We start from the raw sequence: 21,099 nt of genomic DNA on the forward strand, positions 1-21,099 counted from the left end.
TTTGTCAGCATGTGTAGTTGTGCACCTGGGGTTTCGCGTCCGGATTCATTCAGTCATGTAGGAGTTGTGGCTCCTGACTTTGTAAAAATTGGTCATTTTAGTGTTGAGTCGTGCCTAGCTCCAAAAGTATTTGACCTAGAGTCACCAAAGTTTACAGGAATGTTGGTCAGCATGTGCACCTGGGGCTTCGCGTCCGGATTCATTTAGTCGTGTAGGAGTTATGGCCCCTGATTTTGTAAAAATTGGTCATTTTAGTGTTGTGTCGCGCCTAGCTCCAGAAGTATTTGACACAGAGTCACAAAACTTTACAGGAATGTTGGTCAGCATCTGTAGTTGTGCACCTGGGGTTTCGCGTCCGGATTCATTCAGTCATGTAGGAGTTATGGCCCCTGACTTAGTAAAAAAATTGGTCATTTTAATGTTGTGTTGCGCGTAGCTCCAAAAGTATTTGACCTAGAGTCACCAAAGTTTACAGGAATGTTGGTCAGCATGTGCAGTTGTGCACCTGGGGTTTCACGTCCAGATTCATTCAGTCGTGTAGGAGTTATGGCCCCTGACTTAGTTAAAAATTGGTCATTTTAATGTTGTGTCGCGCGTAGCTCCAAAAGTATTTGACCTAGAGTCACCAAGGTTTACAGGAATGTTAGTCAGCATGTGCAGTTGTGCACCTGGGGTTTCGCTTCCGGATTCTTCAGTCATGTAGGAGTTATGGCCCCTTACTTAGTAAAAAAATGGTCATTTTAATGTTGTGTCACGCGTAGCTCGAAAAGTATTTGACCTAGAGTCACCAAAGTTTACAGGAATGTTGGTCAGCATGTGCAGTTGTGTACCTGGGGTTTCGCGTCTGGATTCATTCAGTATTGTAGGAGTTATGGCCCCTGACCTAGGGAAAAAATTCATTTTAATGTTTTGTCGCATGTAGCTCCGAAAATATTTTACCTACAGTCATTACGAAAAGAATTAGTTTTTTTGACAACATCAGCATAAATACACACAAGAGAAAAGGCAAGCAACATTAAAATATGGTGATGGACAGATATCTAAAAATCTCAAGAAAGCATATATGTTTATATGTACATTATATATGGTTATTTTTTGCATTTTTTTTTTTAAATAGCAACATATTGTTTTCCCAAAGTTGATCTGTGTCCTTTGTCATGTAATGGGGGCATCTGTGTCCCATGGACACATTTCTAGTTTTTGTTGTTTAAAACAGTAGTCCTCATTTGCTCACTTACACAATATCAAGATTATAAAAAAATAAATATGGGACTATATTTTTACACATCCAGAATATTTGTGTGATGCGGTCACATAGACATAGAAGGAAAACTCAAACGACGTGAGGCTAAAACACTGGCTAATTACCTGATCTAATGCGCTCTGTATTGTTTCTTATTCAACCTAACAACCAATCACTACATTAGAATATAAGTCCCCTTTAAGAATGAACTCTTTACTAAACTTTTGATCTATTTGTCTGCTGACAACTCAAATTGATCTGAAAAGATAAAAAGTGGTCTAAAACTCGACAATAGAAGCCCTGTTACAGAGAAAACAACTTGGCTGGCAGTCAGTTATGCCTGCTTGTAAAGAAGTTTGCTCTAATGATTTTCATAACTTGGACAGGAGAAAGAACAACAAGAAGTAGAAAGAAAATACCAAGAAATGCTGGAAAGAGAGAAAGAAGCATTAAGAAAGCAACAAGAAGAAGTACAAAGACAGAAAGAAGAAATAGAACGAGAAAGGCTAGAGATAGAAAGAAGGAAACAAGAAGAATTGAAGGTAAAAAATGATATTATGATCAAGATTTAAAAGTTTTATGGTACTTGAGACACAGTTTATGTCATAATTAATGCATTGTCAACAAGAAACATATGACTGTACAGCATCGATGTCCTTTGGACACATGTCTAGTTCTAGTATGCATTAATAGCACACACATTCAAAATGATAGGTCCCATTCAAGACTTATACTCCTACCTAAAAGGTCAAGGCCACACCTATAGGTCAAAGATTTAAAGTCATTTTTATGCCTGCGGGCATATAGTCATAGAAATGTCCATCCTTTTAGCTCACCTGTCACAAAGTGACAAGGTGAGCTTTTGTGGTCGCGTGGCGTCCGTCATCCATCCGTCTGCGCGTCCGTCAGCAGCCATTTCTCAGTATCTAGCAGGTAGAATTTCATGAAACTTGAAATAAACATGAATCAACATACTGGGATGATGCCTGTCAAGTTTGTTTTTGGATTGGTCAATTTCCCTTGGAGTTATTGCCCTTGATTTAATAAAAAATGCCCAAAAATGTCCATCCACAGCCATTTCTCAGTAACTAGCAGGTAGAATTTCACGAAACTTGAAATAAACATGAACCAACATACTGCGATGATGCCTGTCAGCTTTTGTGATCGCCCTGTGTCAGTTGTCCGTCGTCGTTGGCAGTGGCGGCGGCGGCGGCAGCATCAACAATTTGACTGTTAACACTCTAGAAGTCACAAATTTGGCCCAATCTTAATGAAACTTGGTCAGAATGTTACCCTCAATAAAATCTTGGACGAGTTTGATATTGGGTCATCTGGGGTCAAAAATAGGTCACTAGGTCAAATCAGAGGACATGTATTTTAAGCAAATTATGCCCCCTTTTGGACTTAGAAAATTCTGGTTAAAGTTTTACATGCAGGTTACTATCTCCAAAACTAATGCAGATATTGATTTGAAACTTCACATGTGTCTTCGGGGTTATAAAACTAGTTGATAGCACCAAGTCCCATAACTCTGACCTTCATTTTGTCCAAATTATGCCCCCTTTTGTACTTAGAAAATTTTGGTTAAAGTTTTGCGTGCAAGTACATACACAGGGTTCGCACAGGCCTTGAAAAGTCCTTGAATTCGATGGTAGTCCTTGAAAACTCCTTGAAAATGACAAAAACCCTAAAAAACCTGGAAAAGTACTTGAATTTTGAAAAAAACTCCTTGAAATTGACCTTTCACTCCTTGAAAATATTCTTTCCGTAACTTTGCTTTGCTAAAAGAATTTAAGGCTTAAAATAAATCAGAGAAAATGAAAATAAATTCGTGAAATTGCAGGATCGGGTCACCCATATGCTATTATAGTGGTCTACGGCCACATTTTATCGATATTTACAGAGTGCTATTTCTACTATATCACCGTTTGCATGTTTCCGTTTCCGTTAAAAAAAAATACGGGGAATAATAACTCGCAATTTTTAGCTATTTGCGAGTGTTTCCAGTGAATTAAAATGAGTAAGAAAAACAAACATGTTTACTCAAGTAAGCGGGAGACCAAAGACGAATATGAACAGTGGCTGAAGCCCTATAGAGCAGACAGAACGAAGTGTATTTGTACGTCGTGTGACAAAATTTTGAGGTATCATAATTTAGTAGGAGTGCTCTAAAAAATCACAAGAAAAGCGTTAAACCTCAGCAAAATAGTGAATCACATCAATTTAATAATCGGATTACGTCATTTTCAAAGGTATGACAAGTGATGGTTGTTTTATTTTTGCATTACATAATAAAAGTTGTTCAGATTAGGTCGTGGTTTTGAAAATGAATAGTGCTTGAAAAATTGTAAAAAGTCCTTGAAAAGTCCTTGAAAAGTACTTGAATTTTGTCTCTGATATTCTGTATGAACCATGATACAGCTATTACTAAAAGGCATATAGATTTGAAACTTATTTTTTCTTTTTCTAGATCAATTACCTACCTCACTGGGTCAAGTCCCATAACTCTGACATGTATTTTGGCCAAATTATGCCCCCTTTTGGACTTACAAAATCCTGGTTAAAGTTTTGCGTGCAAGTACATACAGCTATTACTAAAAGGCATATTGATTTGAAACTTATTTTTTCTTTTTCTAGATCAATTACCTACCTCACTGGGTCAAGTCCCATAACTCTGACATGTATTTTGAGCAAATTATGCCCCCTTTTGGACTTAGAAAATTCTGGTTAAAGTTTTACATGCAAGTTACTATCTCCAAAACTAATGCAGATATTAAATTGAAACTTCACATGTGTCTTCGGGGTTATAAAACTAGTTGATAGAATCAAGTCCCATAACTCTGACATGTATTTTGGGCAAATTATGCCCCTTTTTGGACTTAGAAAATCCTGGTTAAAGTTTTGCGTGCAAGTACATACAGCTATTACCAAAAGGCATATAGCTTTGAAACTTATTTATTCTTTTTCTAGGTCAGTTACCAACCTCACTGGGTCAAGTTCCATAACTCTTAACATGTATTTTGAGCAAATTATGCCCCCTTTTGGACTTAGAAAATTCTGGTTAAAGTTGTACATGCAAGTTACTATCCCCAAAACTAAAGCAGATATGGAATTGAAACTTAACATGTTTCTTCGGGGTTATTAAACTAGTTGATAGCATCAAGTCCCATAACTCTGATATGCATTTTGGTCAAATTATGTCCCGTTTCGAACTTAAAACTCTTTTGATATTTAACATTTTGGGTAATAATTTCCTGCTTCTGTGACAATATTTCGAATAGTCGAGCTTGGCTGTCTTACGGACAGCTCTTGTTCAAATTCTTCTAAAATGTCAACATATAGCCTTAAAAGTTAACCAACCGATAGCTTAACCGGCTGTTCAAAGGTTTGAAAAAATAAGTCCAAACTGCAATCTAGGAGTAACTATTGGACCAAATGCAAAAGTAACTAGAATTCATCTTTTCTCTATGACTCAAGGCCTGGGATTCAAATCATGCTAGATGCACTGCCAAATTTGACATGGAATATATGCTGGGGACATTGCTTGCAGGTCTTGAATTAGTTTATCATCTTTTTTTAAGTAAATCCACTATTTTGTATTGAAGGAATAATAAAAGCTTGTCAAATAAAATCAGAAAATTATTTCTAAAAAGTGGGTGGGGTACCTTCGTTAATGTCCGTTTAAAAGCATATTTTGCAAACAGCTCTAGTAGTATCAAGGTTTTCCTTAAAAGGAGCCAACATCCGGCATTCAGGCTTCATGCAGAACCCGAAATATTTCAAGGCGTCTGATTTTTTACTGCCAGGGCAACAAAATTTTTAGCTCGACTATTCATAGAATAGTGAGCTATTGCACTCGCCCATGCGTCGGCGTCCGCGTCCGCGTCCCGATTTTGGTTAAGGTTTTGTATGTAAGCTGGTATCTCAGTAACCACTTGTGGGAATGGATTGAAACTTCACACACTTATTCACTGTGACAAACTGACTTACATTGCACAGGTTCCATAACTCTATTTTGCTTTTTTACAAAATTATGCCCCTTTTTCGACTTAGAAATTTTTGGTTAAGGTTTTGTATGTAAGCTGGTAACTCAGTAACCAGTTGTGGGAATGGATTGAAACTTCACACACTTATTCACTGTGATGAGCTGATCTACATTGCACAGGTTCCATAACTCTATTTTGCTTTTTTACAAAATTATGCCCCTTTTTCGACTTAGAAATTTTTGGTTAAGGTTTTGTATGTAAGCTGGTATCTCAGTACTTACTAATGGGAATGGATTGAAACTTCACATACTTGTTCACTATCATGATCTGACATGCACTAAGCAAGTCCCATAACTCTACTCTCTTTTTTTTCAAAATTATGCCCCTTTTTCGACTTAGCAGTTTTTGGTTAAATTTTTGTATGTAATCTGATATCTCAGTATCCACTAATTGGAATGGATTGAAACTTCACACACTTGTTCACTGTCATGATCTAACATGCACTGTGAAGGTCCCATAACTCTACTTGGCATTTTTACAAAATTATGCCCCTTTGACTTAGCAGTTTATTGTTAAGTTTTTGTATGTAAGCTGGTATCTCAGTATCCACAAATTGGAAAGGATTGAAACTTCACACACTTGTTCACTGTCATGATATGACATGCAGTACAGAGGTTCAATACCTCTACTTTGCATTTTACAAAATTATGCCCCTTTTTCAACTTTTGTATTCATTCAATTGACAAGGCTGTTGAATAGTCGAGCGTTGCTGTCCTCCGACAGCTCTTGTTATTGTTACGATCATGACAGCTGACCTGACACCATTCTCCAATTTAAAGAGCAGATATTTTGAAATACTAAACCCAAACATTATGAAAGCTAAACAGCGAGAAGTATCTGAAAAGTCCTGAAAGCGGGATTTTAATTTTTTTAACAAAATTAGCGACTAGAATCGATTCTTTTTGGTCAGATTTGATATCGCCGACTTTGAAACTTTGGCGATGATTAATCGAACATCGGCGACAATCGGAACATCACTACCCACCACCCATCATGTATCCCCATCCCCAACCCATTTTTTTTATCCCCCGACGAAAGTCGGAGAGATATAGTTTTGGCGTTGTCCGTCCTTCCGTCCTTCTTTCCGTCCGTCCGGAGCCATATCTAGGAAATGGTTGGGAATATTTATTTAAAACTTCATATACATGTTCACCACTATGAGTTCTTGCGGCCCGTCCAGTTTCAGTCAGATTGCCCAAGTAACACCAGAGTTATGGCCCTTAGAAGCTTCTAGTGTTAACTATATAGGGTACTATAAATATGGCAATTTCTGCATCATAACTTTTGATATATTTGACCTAGAACTATGAAACTTAAACAGAATTTAGATCACCATAATGTGGTTGTGTACACACAATTTCGTTCCAATTTATTTGTAAATTAAGAGTTATTGCCCTTTAATTGTATAAAAATCCACATATTTGTACATAACAAACTTACCATTTGGTAGAATTTCATTAAATTTCTTTCATTCTTTTCCAAGAACATTTATTGTAAACATGTGAAGTTGTGTACCTGCACCCCTCCTGATCCCCCGACATCCCCCATTTCCCCCCCCCCCCCCCCAAAAAAAAAAATCATTCTTTATTTTAGATTTTTATACATGTTCACCACTATGAAGTTATGGGGCCCATCAAAGTTTCAGACAGATTGCCCAAGTAACACCAGAGTTATGGCCCTTAGAAGTTTCTAGTGTTAACTATATAGGGTACTATAGATATGGCAATTTCTGCATCATAACTTTTGATATATTTGACCTTGAACCATGAAACTTTAACAGAATTTAGAGCACTATAATGTGGTTGTGCACACACAATTTCATACAGATTTCTTTTGTAACTTCAGAGTTATTGCCCTTTAATTGTCTAAAAATCCACACATTTGTACATAACAAACTTACCATTTGGCAGAATTTCATTAAATTTCTTTCATTCTTTTCTGTGAACATTTATTATAAACATGTGAAGTTGCGCACCCACACCTGGTCACCCACTTGCCTTGGTCACACCCCCCCCCCCTCCCAACCCCCCTCCCACCCCCCGCCAAAAAAGAAAAAAAATTATTATTATCCCCCGCCGATGAAATCGGGAGGGGGGTATTGAAATGGCGTTGTCCGTCCGTCAGTCCGTCCGCAGCCATTTCTCAGTAACTACCTGGTAGAATTTCATGAAACTTGAAATAAACATTAAACAACATACTGCGATGATGCCCGTCAAGTCTTTTTTTTGATTGGTCAATTTCCCTTAGAGTTATTGCCCTTGATTTAATGAAAAATGTCCGTCCGCAGCCATTTCTCAGTAACTAGCAGGTAGAATTTCATCAAACTTGACATAGACATGAACCAATATACTGCGATGATGCCCTTCTATTTTTTTTTTTCGATTGGTCGATTTCCCTTAGAGTTATTGCCCTTGATTTAATGAAAAATGCACAAAAATGTCCGTCCACAGCCATTTCTCGGTTACTAGCAGGTAGAATTTCATCAAACTTGAAATAAATATGAACCAACATACTTTGATGATGCCCATCATTTTCTTTTTTTATTGGTCAGTTTTCCATACAGTTATTGCCCTTTAATTGTTTAAAAATGCACAGATTTGTACATAACAAACCAACCAATTGGAAGAATTTCATTAAACTTCTTTCATTCTTTTCCATGAACATTTATTATAAACATGTGAAGCTGTATACCCACACCTGGTCGCCACCTTGCCTTGGTCACACCCGCCCCCCCTCTCCCAATTTTTTTTTGTTTTTTCATATTTAATTTTCCATCAATATTTGTAATCAACATGTAAACTTTTGTACCCTCACCCGCTTCCCCCACCCCCCACCCCCCTTCCAAAAAACAAAAACATTCATTTTCTGTTAATTTGATTTTGACTAATGAAATTACTTGCTTCTTTGTAACATTCTTAACTTTTTGCTGGATACATTTTTTGCTGTTCCTCACCACAGACCCTTTCGGCGGGGGATACCAATTCATCGAATTTGCTTGTTCGTTTTATTTTTTCATTTTTAATTTTCCATCAATATTTATAATCAGCTTGTGAAATAAAATTATTTGCTTCTAAGTAATGTCCTTGAATTTTTGCCAGATATATTTTTTTGCCATTCCTCACCTCAAGCCCTTTCGGCGGGGGATACCAATTCATCGAATTTACTTGTTTTTAATAACTTTTTCGCTCATTGATGGATTTTCAAATTTCAAAAAGTTTAGAAATACTAACAATTTACAAATTTTCGTATTAAAATATCTTTTCTAAATGAAAAACCGTTATAAATGACATATAACTTTAATAGCGGCATAGTGATGTTCAAAACTTTTAGAAAAACTGTGTAAGTTAAGCATTCATAGTTAATCGATTTTATGTCAAAATAATAATTAAAAGCAATTAATAAATTGCTTGTTTTATAACCTTTCCATTGATCAAAAAATTATTGATATAATTTGTGTTTTAAGAAAGTTTAGGCCATTACAAAAACATCACTGTTTGCAAAAAACATGGACGTTCGGCTTCTGCCCACCCGATCACTGTCTTATCAGTTCTAAAAACAGAAAATACAAAGGGATTAGTATACAGACATGATCTCTCCTATATTATTATCGATTTTGCCTCCAACAGTTAATTATAGATTGGTTATTTTTACAGGTGATAAGATGTGTACATGACAGTTTGTATTTTGACATCTTGCAGACGTAACAAAAACAATTCGTAATTAAAATTCTTCCCGACTTTTTAGCTCACCTGAGCACGAAGTGCTCAAATGAGCTTTAGTGATCACCCTGTGTCCGGCGTCCGTCCGTCGTCAACAATTTGACTGTTAACACTCTAGAGGTCACATTTTTGGCCCAATCTTAATGAAACTTGGTCAGAATGTTACCCTCCATAAAATCTTGGACGAGTTCAATATTGGGTCATCTGGGGTCAAAAACTAGGTCACCAGGTCAAATCAAAGGAAAAGCTTGTTAACACTCTAGAGTCACATTTTTGGCCCAATCTTAATGAAACTTAGTCAGAATGTTACCCTTAATAAAATCTTGGACGAGTTTGATATTGGGTCACCTGAGGTCAAAAACTAGGTCAACAGGTCAGATCAAAGGAAAAGCTTGTTAACACTCTAGAGGTCACAATTTTGGCCCAATCTTAATGAAACTTAGTCAGAATGTTATCCTTAAAAAAGTCTTGGACGAGTTTGATATTGGGTCATCTGGGGTCAAAAACTAGGTCACCAGGTCAAATCAAGGGAAAAGCTTGTTAACACTGTAGAGGCCGCATTTATGACTATATCTTCATGAAACTTGGTCAGAGTGTTAATATTGATGATCTTGAGGTCCAGTTTGAATCTGGGTCATGTAGGATTAAAAACTAGGTCACCTGGTCAAATCAAAGGAAAAGCTAGTTAACACTGTAGAGGCCACATTTATGACCATATCTTAATGAAACTTGGTCAGAATGTTTATCTTGATGCTCTTTAGGTCAAGTTTAAATCTGGGTCAGCTGGGGTCAAAAACTAGGTCACTAGGTTAAATCAAAGGAAAAGCTTGTTAACACTCTAGAGGCCACATTTATGACTATATCTTCATGAAACTTAGTCAGAATATTAATCTTGATGATCTTTAGGTCAAGTTCGAATCTGGGTCATGTTGGGTCAAGAATTAGGTCATGGGGGCAAATCAAAGGAAAAGCTTGTTAACACTCTAGAGGCCACATTTATGACTGTATCTTCATGCAACTTAGTCAGAATGTTAAACTTGATGATGTTTAGGTCAAGTTCGAATCTGGGTCATGTTGGGTCAAAAATTAGGTCACGGGGTCAAATCAAAAGAAAAGCTAGTTAACACTGTAGAGGCCACATTTATGAACATATCTTGATGAAACTTGGTCAGAATGTTAATCTTGATGATCTTTAGGTCAATAGGTCAGGTGAGCGATACAGGGCCTTCATGGCCCTCTTGTTTTACAGTCACCTTTTACTGCGAAAAACAACAGTTACCCCCAATCAATTTTGAAAACACAGCATATACATAATTGACTTGTTAACCTCGCACCTGTTTAATGTAGAACACGGCAAGAGACACGTGACCTTGACTTTTTGTTTGTCCAGTAGCGGTAGCGATCAACTGCCGATTGAAATGTTAATTGCTTGTTAATCAATCGCAGTTTCAGCGCGTGATCAGTGAAATAATGCCGGGCTTCAAGGCTGGCATTTAGAGTGCCGCAGATACACATTGAATGGCGCCAAATAGGGCAGGTGGGTGCAAGAAAAATAGGGCAGGGCACTCCGCCCTTCTTAATCTCGCTAGATACAACACTAGTCATCTGTAGCACTAGTTTATGTTATCAACTTCTGCTGGCTATGGAACTTCCGCCTCCTGGACACTAGCTGGACACTCTAGCCTGTTATAGCTCTGAAACTCTGATGAGCAATTAAGGGCCCTCTTGTTCTGAAAATATCTTGTGATATGTAAGTTATTGTAATGCATCTCAGAAATTGGTAAACAGACTTACATTGTCTGCCAACGTTAGTCAATGCTTGGGTCACTTGAAACATTGGATTACTTGAGCATTTCTGTATTTTACCATGACACTTCAGATGCAGCAATTATTAATAAAGCACCCTTTAAAAGAGTGATTTTGTATCTCAGAAAATAGAGGAAGAAAGATTACGAGCAGAAGAAGAAAAAAGAAAAGTAGAAGAACATAGAAGACATCTAGAAGAGAAAAAGAGAAAGGAAGAAGAACAAAGAAGAAGAATGATGGAGGAGGAAATGAGGAGACAGCAAGAAGTAGAGAGACAAAAAGAAATACAGAGGCAGCAAGAAATACAGGTATTTAATGAAGTAATGATTTTTAGCTCACCTGACCATGGAGTGCTAATGATGAGCTATTGTGATCATGCTGTGTCCATCATCAACAATTTTCTTTTAACAGCATCTCCAAGCCACTGAATGGATTTTGATGAAACTTGGTCTTGACATTCCTTTGGTGGTCTTCTACCAAAATTGTTCGAACAGTTCTGCTTGGTTGCACACAGGGGCCACCATAGCTAAAAAATAGAAAAATCTTCAAACCGCTGGTCCGATTTTAAAATAGTTTCTTACAAATAGTCTTTATGTAACCTTCTACCAAAATTGTTCAAATTCTGATTTGTTAAAAAACCAGGCAGTCACTTTTCCCTTTATGTATTTAAAAATCTTCTTGTGTGAAACTGCTTGCCCGATTTTAATTTTTTTTTTTACACAAATTGTCCTTGTTTGACCATCTTCCAAGATTGTTCAAATTATTCTGCTTTGTCAAAAAGAACATGGTTGCCAGGTTTCTCTATATATTTATAATGGGAACTTAAAAAATTCTTTTATAAAACTGCTGGCCCAATTTTAAAATGATTTCACACAAATGGTCCTTGTGTGACCTTCTACCAAGATTGTTTAAATTATTTTGATTTGTCAAAAAACATGGCCACCAGGAGAAATCTTGACTTTTTATATGTCCGTCTTAAAGACCTGATGTATTATGGTTCCGGAACGCCACTGGTGGGTGGGAGAGTGGGCGTGTCCACAAACTTTGTCCGGAGCATTTCTTCTTCATGCATGGAGGGATATTGATGTAACTTTGCACTAAAGTTCACCGTCATGAGATGGAGTGTCATGCGCAAGAAACAGTTCCCTAGTTTAGAATTATTCCCTTTGTTGTTACTATAAATAGCTTATATTGTAACATTTTTTTAGCTCACCTGTCACAAAGCGACAGGGTGAGCTATTGTGACCGCTTGATGTCCGTCGTGCATTGTCAGTCGTGCGTCGTCCGTCAACAATTTCTAAAAAAATCTTCTTGAAAACCACTGGGCAGAATTACACCAAACTTCACAGGAATGATCCTTGGGTGGCCCCCTTTCAAAATTATTCAAAGAATTGAATTCCATGCAGAACTCTGGTTGCCATGGCAACTGAAAGGAAAAACTTTAAAAATCTTGTCCAGAACCACAGGGCCTAGGGCTTTGATATCTGGTGTGTAGCATCATCTAATGGTCCTCAACCAAAATTGTTCAAATTATCCCCCTAGGGTTAAATATGGCCCCGCCCCGGAGGGTCACATAGTTTATATAGACTTATATGGGGAAAACTTTGAAAATCTTCTTGTACAAAACCACATGGCCTAGGGCTTTGATTTTTTTGTATGTAGCATCATCTAGTGGTCCTCTACCAAGATTGATCAAATTATCCCCCTAGGGTCAAATATGGCCCCGCCCCGGGGGTCACATGGTTTATATAGGCTTATATAGGGAAAACTTTGAAAATCTTCTTGTACAAAACCACATGACCTAGGGCTTTGATATTTGGTATGTAGCATCATCTAGTGGTCCTCTACCAAGATTTTTCAAATTATCCCCCTAGGGTCAAATGTGGCCCCACCCCGGGGGTCCCAAGTTTTACATAGACTTATATAGGAAAAAAAAGTTTAAAAATCTTCTTGTCTGAAACCACAACATTTGGACCTTTGATATTTGGTTTGTAGCATTGTCTTATGCTCCTCAACCAAAATTGTTTGAATTGTACCACTTGGGTGAAAAGAGGCCCCGCCCTGGGGTCACTTAGTTATTATGTGAGTTATATAGGAAAAATACTTAAAAAATCATCTGATCCTATTTCCAAGACTGTTTAATTATAATCACCTGATGACCCCAAGTAATATGATGTCACTTGACTGTGACCTTGACCTACTGACCTACTTTCTTGTTTTTTAAGATACAGCCTTGAAATTTTGATGACATACACAGTTTTGCACACAAATTGTAAAACTGAATTTCATTGACCATGAATGTGACCTACTGACTTTCTTAATATTTTATCATCATTTTGACATTTGAAACATGTAGCTCATATTACTCAGGTGAGCGATCCAGGGTCATCATGACCCTCTTGTATTAATGGCCATAGGAAAAAATGGAAACCACTTTTCTGTAGTACAGTTTGCATGTTACATCCAAATGTATTTTGACCTATCATTATATGTCATTGTTTGGGTTTATATAGAATATGTTTTACTTTAACATTTACATGATGGGCGTCTGTTGTGACATTCTGGCACTCTTGTTCCTTGTAACTTTAAAAATGTTCTTGTCAGAAACAGCAGGCCCAATTTTAAAACAATTTTACACAATATTTCTCGGATATTTGGCGTATAATTTCAGGGTTTGACTGTCTACCATAATTGTTCAAATCACTGCCCTAGGTTCAAAATATGGTCATGCCCATGTATGTAACATGTATATAATATAGGCTAATATAAAAGAAACTTTGAATATCCTCTCTGGATCCATAATAGCTAGAGCCTTGATATTTGTATGAACCTAACTATGTTCTTGTACCATTATGTTATACAAACACACTTGAAGCCTTTTACACAGGTGAGCGCTTAAGGGTCAATGACCATCTTGTCTAATTTTTCAAAAAACGGGGGGCCAGGGGGCATTGTCTCTTTTCTTTATATGTATATAGTGGAAACTTTAAAACAAATCTTGTCAGAAACTGCTGGCCTGATTTTCAAATAATTTTACACAAATGTTTTTGAGTTACCTTTTATGAAGATTGTACAGTTTTATTCCATTCCATCAAAAAGCATGAACTCCAAGGGGTGTGGTCACTTATCCCTATAGGTATGTAATGGAAACTTTAAAACCCTTGTTGTTTGATACTGTTTCTTAATATCCTATGTCATCATTCTCCCAGCCTCTTACCTATCTAACCCCCTCCGAATCATTTATAAAGTAGAAACAAGTCAGAAATAAGTCAGAAAACACTGGCACAAAATAACTTCAAAGACATTTTCCTTGCATTTTTAAGGAAATTGGATGAAAATAACCACATAAAGTGTATTTACAAATAAGATGGGATAAACGGCTTCACATCTAAGGTATTAGCTACCTGCGATATTCTAGGAAAGTCTAATTTAAGTTTCATAAACATCACAGGATATTCATCCGAATCAGTACCCTCTGTCTACATTCCATCTTCGTTTGGACTTGTGTCAACTGATAAAATAAATGTCACAATAAAAAAGCAGTGGTATATAGCTACGTCTTCCCATGGTTCATATGTTTTCAGGACAAAAATTTCAATTTTGCTGAGCTCCCTGGTGTTGGAGTTCATTGTTTACCACAAAGAAGGTCCTGTTAGGGATCCGATATGCATACACACCGTGTAGAAGCCACATTTTCTGTTTGATCTTTATAAACCTTTGTGAGAATGTCTCTATGAAATCTAGGTCAAATTTAAAACTGGTTTACCAGAAATCAAAAACTAAGTCACTTTTTTAAGTCACAGAATAACCTTGTTATCACTCATTGTTTGATCTTCCTAAAACTTGTCAGAATGTTAGTGTCTGTAAAACTAGGACAATTTCTAAACTTAGTTACCCAGGGTCTTAAACTAGGTCAGATTATAGAAGAAGCCATATTAACACTTAAGAGGCCGCATGTTCTACTGGATCTTTATAAAATATTGTCAAAAAATTGTCTATGAAATCTAGGCCAAATTAGATGCTTATGATGGGGTAAGAAATGGGTCAGATGAGTGATACAGGACCTTCAGGACCATCTTCTTTATTTAAAACACAGCTGTTTCCATTCATGATTCAGTGTGTCATGCATATAGTCAAGATCAAATAGATAATTTCAGGTGAGCCACTTATGTTCACTATGACCCTCTTATTAGTAATAAAGCCTTTCCTCAGCTTCAGACAGAACACAGTGTATTTTTTTATCAGGAGAAGGAGGCTGAGAGATTAAAGGAGCAGGAGGAGAGAGAGAAGCAAAAAGAACAGGAGTTACAGAGACGACAACAAGAAGATGCTCTTAGGAAACAGCAAAACGAAGCTCTGAGAAAACTGCAGCAGGAACAGCTTGCTAACATACAGGTAAAATAGTCTCTCATACCATGTCAGCACACATGGATTGCTGATGCATATTTTCATCACAATGGCATATTCATGCTTAGACCGACTGTACAAAGTATATGGAGAGGCACTTATGCTCTCTCAGTTATTATGTCCCCCTTCGAAGAAGGAGGGGTATATTGTTTTGCAGATGTCAGTCGGTCTGTCTGTTGGTCGGTCGGTTGGTCTGTATGTAGACCAATCCGTTTCCGGATGACAACTCAAGAACGCTTGGGACTAGGATCATGAAAGTTGATAGGAAGGTTGGTCATCACCAGCAGATAACCCCTATTGATTTTGAGGTCTGTATGTCAAAGGTCAAGGTCACAGTGACCCTGAACAGTTAAACGGTTTCCAGATGATAACTCAAGAACGCTTGGGCCTAGGATCATGAAAGTTGATAGGGAGGTTGGTCATGACCAGCAGATGACCCCTATTGATTTTGAGGTCAGTATGTCAAAGTTCAAGGTCACAGTGACCCGGAACAGTTAAACGGTTTCCGGATGATCTCAAGATTGCTTGGGCCTAGGATCGTGAAAGTTAATAGGGAGGTTGGTCATGACCAGCAGATGACCCCTCTTGATTTTGAGGTCAGTAGGTCAAAGGTCAAGATCACAGTGACCAGGAACAGTAAAATGGTTTCCGGGCGATAACTCTAGAACGCTTGGGCCTAGGATCAGGAAAATTGATTGGGAGATTGATCATGACCAGCAGATGATCCCTATTGATTTTGAGGTCATTTGGTCAAAGTTCAAGGTCAGACTGGTTAGGAACACTTAAACAGTTTCTGGACGATAACTTGAGAACGCTTGGACCAAGGGTCATGAAAGATGATAAGAGAGGTTCATCATGACCAGCAGATGACCCCTATTGATTCACATTGACCCGGAACATTTAAACCCTTTCTGGACGATACCTTGAGAACGCTTGGGCCTAGGATCACTAAACTTAATAGGGAGGTTGATTATGACCGGCAGATGACCCCTGTTGATTTTGAGGTCAGTAGGTCAAAGGTCAATGTCACATTGAACCAGAACAGTAGAACTTTTGTTTACAGTGAGCAAATAATTTCTGTTCCTTGTGCAATTACTGAATGCATCAAGGGGGCATTTCGTGTTCGACGAGCTCTTGTTACTAAATGGATTTGATTCAAATTTACTTTGATGGATTTGCTTCAAGCTTAAAATAGTTACTCCTTAGCATCACCCACATCATATGGACCAAGGGCCATGACTTTCATACCAATATTTCATGAATTATCCCCACCCCCCACTTAGAATTTCAGGTTAAAGTTTTGGTGCACTTATCCTCTATCTCAGTTAATACTAAATGGATTTGATTCAGACTTAAAATAGTTCTTCCACACCATCACCCACATCATGAATGTTTACCTCAATGAGAAGGAGTTTCATGCGCAAACCCCAAGTTCCTATCTCAAAGGCCAAGGTTACAGTTTGAGGTCAAAGGTCAAATCGAAGTTTGTCGCAAGCATTTCTTCTTCATGCATGGTGGGATTTTGATGTAACTTGGCATGAATGTTCACCATTATGAGATGGAGTGGCATGCGCAAGAACCAGGTCCTTAGGTCTAAGGTCATGGTCACAGAGGCCAAAGGTGCTGGTGGGCTCGACATTCTACCCATGGGCATGCAGAAGTATTTCTAGTATGACACAAGGTCCTTAACTCTGGCACCAAATTTTCATGAATTATGCCCACGAAGGTGGGCGTATTAAAATCATGCTGTCCGTTTAAAAAAATTTTCCGGGCTGTTACTCTACAATCCATAAAGAGATTTTGAAACAACTTGGCATGAATGTTCCCCATAATGAGATGACATGTAATGCACAAGGCCCAGACCCCTAGCTCTAGGATCAAGGTCACACTTGCCCCATGTGGTTCTGGGACGATCTGTGTATGAAAAGAATTGGAAGCACTGCCTTACCCTTGCATGATCGTAAGAGGCAACTAATAGGGTCTTAACACTTGGTTTTGCAGTAACTCTGTGATTCCAGCAAGTATGCAAATTTTGATTCCATACCTCATGTTTTTATTTCGATGTAAATGAGATGTGGAACCAAAATTTGTAGTCCTGTTTGGTGATATATAACGTATACTGTGTTGGTGCACCGTAAAACCCAAATAAATAAATAAACAAGGTCACACTTGGAAGGTCAAAGGTTAACATGGTCTGTTTCGTGTACAGTCCATAACTCTGCCATTTATTAAGGGATTTTCAAATTACTTGGCTGTTCCCCATAATGAGACACGTGTCATATGCAAGACCCAGACCTCTAGCTCCAAGGTCAAGGTCACACTTAGGGTTGAAGGTTAACAGGGCCTGTTTCATGTCTGGTCCATAACTCTTCCATTAATCAAGGGATTTTGAAATTACTTCGCACAAATGTTCCCCATAATGAGACAATGTGTCATGCACAAGACCAAGGCCCCTAGCTCCAAGGTCAAGGTCACACTTAGAAGTCAAATTTTAACATGGTCCATTTCTTGTCCATTCCATAACTGCCATTCATCAAAATTACTTGGCACAAAGGTTCCCCATATTGAGTTGATGAATCTTGTACAAGACCCAGAGCCCTAGCTCCAAGGTCAAGGTCACCTTTGGAGATTTTTGGATTTTTTTGTCTGGTCGGTAGCTTGTATATGCATTGGATTATATTCAAATAACTTGGTATACCACCCCTACTGACTTTGGGATCACCAGGTCAAAGGTCAAGGTCACAGGGGCCAACGTTAACTTTTTGCATGAAGGCACTTTACTCGCGAACCACTGCACCCAGGATCTTCAAACTTCACTTGCTGATAGTACTTACTGAATACACCAACCCTACTGGCTTTGGGGTCACCAGGTCAAAGGTCAAGGTCACAGGGGCCAACATTAACTTTTTGCATGAAGGCACTTTACTCGCGAACCACTGCACCGAGGACCTTCAAACTTCACGTGCTGATAGTACTTATTGAGTACACCACCCCTACTGACTTTGGGGTCACCAGGTCAAAGGTCAAGGTCACAGGGGTCAATGTTAACTTTTTGCATGAAGGCACTTTACTCGCGAACCACTTCACCCAGGACCTTCAAACTTCACATGCTGATAGTACTTATTGAGTACACCACCCCTACTGACTTTGGGATCACCAGGTCAAAGGTCAAGGTCACAGGGGCCAACGTTAACTTTTTGCATGAATGCACTTTAGTCGCGAACCACTGCACCCAGGACCTTCAAACTTCACATGCTCATAGTACTTATTGAGTACACCACTCCTACTGACTTTGGGGTCACCAGGTCAAAGGTCAAGGTGACAGGGGCCAACTTTAACATTTTGCATGAAGGCACTTTTCTCGCGAACCACTTCACCCAGGACCTTCAAACTTTACATGCTGATAGTATTTTATGAGTACACCAACCCTACTGACAGACTTTGGGGTCACCAGGCCAAAGGTCAAGGTCACAGGGGCCAACGTTAACTTTTTGCATGAAAGCACTTTACATGCGAACCACTTCACCCAGGACCTTCAAACTTTACATGCTGATAGTATTTTATGAGTACACCAACCCTTCTGACAGACTTTGGGGTCACCAGGTCAAAGGTCTAGGTCGCAGGGGCCAACGTTAACTTTTTGCATGAAGGCACTTTACTTGCGAACCACTGCACCCAGGACCTTCAAACTTCACATACTGATAGTACTTATTGAGTACACCACCCCTACTGACTTTAGGGTCACCAGGTCAGAGGTCAAGGTGCTGCGGGGGCATTTGTCACCATTAGTGACAGCTCTTGTTTTAAATAATGAGTTATTGTCATCACTTGGTCGGCGTCGGCATTGGCATTGCCCGGTTAAGTTTTATATTTAGTTCAGCTTTTCTCCTAAACTATCAAAGCTATTGCTTTAAAACTTGCAACACTTGTTCACCATGGAAAGCTGACTCTGTACAGCAAGAAACATAACTCCATCCTGCTTTTTGCAAGAATTATGGCTCCTTTTGGACCTAGAAAATAACAGATTTCTTGGTTAAGTTTTATGTTTAGGTCAACTTTTCTCCTTAACAGTCAAAGCTATTGCTTTAAAACTTGGAGCAGTTATTTGCCATTAAAAGCTGACTCTGCACAGCAAGTACCGTAACTCTACATTGCTTTTTGCAAGAATTATGGCCCCTTTTGGAGTTAGAAAATCAGATTTGTGTTTAGGTAGGCTTTTCTCCTAAACTATCAAAGCTCTCTAGCACTTTCATTTCTGCTCCAATCCAAAACATATTTACCTAGTATATGTATTGCCATAAGATCTTGGATGAGTTCAATGTTGAATGAAATCAGACAAGTAGGACCAGAGTTATGGGCCCTTGAATTTGCCTTATTTTACCTTGTTTACACTATAACACCTTCATTCCTTCAGCAATCCAAATCATACTTATACAGAATGTGTATGAGCATAAGATCTCAGTTGAGTTCGATTATGAGTGAAATCTGACTGTTATGACTAGAGTTACTTGCCCTTGATTTTATAGAAATTGCTATATTTTCCCTTGTTTACACTCGAGCACTTCATTTCTTCACCAATCCAAATAATATTTACACAGAATGTATGATTAAAAGATCTTGGATGAGCTCCAAGAGCTAAATCAGTTTAATAGGACCAGAGTTATGCGTCCTTGATTTACAAAAATTGCTATATTTCACATTGTTCTGCATTTTTCTTTCTTCACCACTCCTAATCATGTGTATGTGTTTGTTTTGAAAGTTCAAGTATATGTCTTCAGGTGGTCTCAGGTAACTCTTTGACTGATTTTATTTCAAATACCTCCCTTTGTCTTTAATTGAAATGAACATATTTTGGTAACTACTTGCATGTTTGGTTCCAAATTTCATTTGTGATCAAGTGGACCCAGCCAATCAGGGTAGACAACTCCATAGTGAATTTTTGACAAATAACCTTCCTTTATATTAATTTGAATGGATATTTCTCAGTAACTTATGACAAGACTGATTTGATGATCAAGTCAGAAACATCTTGACTGATTTATGTCAGATTACTGTGAAATCATTAATATTCGTGGGGGACTAATTTTTAGCTCACCTGTCACATAGTGACAAGGTGAGCTTTTGTGATCACCCTTCGTCTGTCGTCAGTCCGTCCATGCGTGCGTCAGCAATTCCTTGTCTGCACGATAGTGGTTTCATTTATGATTTTATTAGTCCCCTACTGGTTGAAAACCAGTTTCGGGGACTATAGGAATGCACTTTTCCGTCCGTCCGCAATTTCGTGTCCGGTCCATAACTCTGTCATCCATGAAGGGATTTTAATATTACTTGGCACAAATGTTCCCCATGATGAGACGACGTGTCATGCGCAAAACCCGGACCCCTAGCTCAAAGGTCAAGGTCACAATTGGAGGTCAAAGGTCAACAGGGTTTTTTTCCTGTCCGGTCCACAACTCTCCCATCCTTGAATGGATTTTAGTTTTACTTGGCACAAATGTTCCACATGATGAGATGATGTGTCATGCACAAATCCCGGACCCCTAGCTCAAAGGTCAAGGTCACAATTGGAGGTCAAAGGTCAACAGGGCTTTTTTCCTGTCCGGTCCATAACTCTCCCATCCATGAAGAGATTTTAATATTACTTGGCACAAATGTTCCCCATGAGGAGAAGACGTGTAATGCGCAAAACCTGGACCCCTAGCTTAAAGGTCAAGGTCACAATTGGAGGTCAAAGGTCAACAAGGCTTTTTTCCTGTCCGGTCCATAACTCTCCCATCTGTGAAGGGATTTTAATATTACTTGGCACAAATGTGCCTCATAATAAGATGATGTGTCATGTACAACTTTCAGACCCCTATCTCAAAGGTCAAGGTCACAC

The 21,099-nt window shown here is 38.4% G+C and overlaps 1 protein-coding gene across 1 annotated transcript in view; it reads left to right on the top strand.

Annotated features, from left to right (window-relative positions):
* Positions 1 to 21,099, top strand: part of LOC123526815 (GRB10-interacting GYF protein 2-like) — a 268,736-nt gene that overhangs the window by 172,215 nt on the left and 75,422 nt on the right. The window contains 3 exon segments of the mRNA XM_053522603.1: positions 1,630 to 1,785; positions 10,940 to 11,122; positions 15,060 to 15,209. Of these exon segments, the coding sequence (XP_053378578.1) occupies positions 1,630 to 1,785; positions 10,940 to 11,122; positions 15,060 to 15,209 (489 nt within the window).

Source organism: Mercenaria mercenaria, chromosome 14 (assembly GCF_021730395.1).
Source record: "Mercenaria mercenaria strain notata chromosome 14, MADL_Memer_1, whole genome shotgun sequence".
Taxonomy (NCBI): Eukaryota; Metazoa; Mollusca; class Bivalvia; order Venerida; family Veneridae; genus Mercenaria; species Mercenaria mercenaria.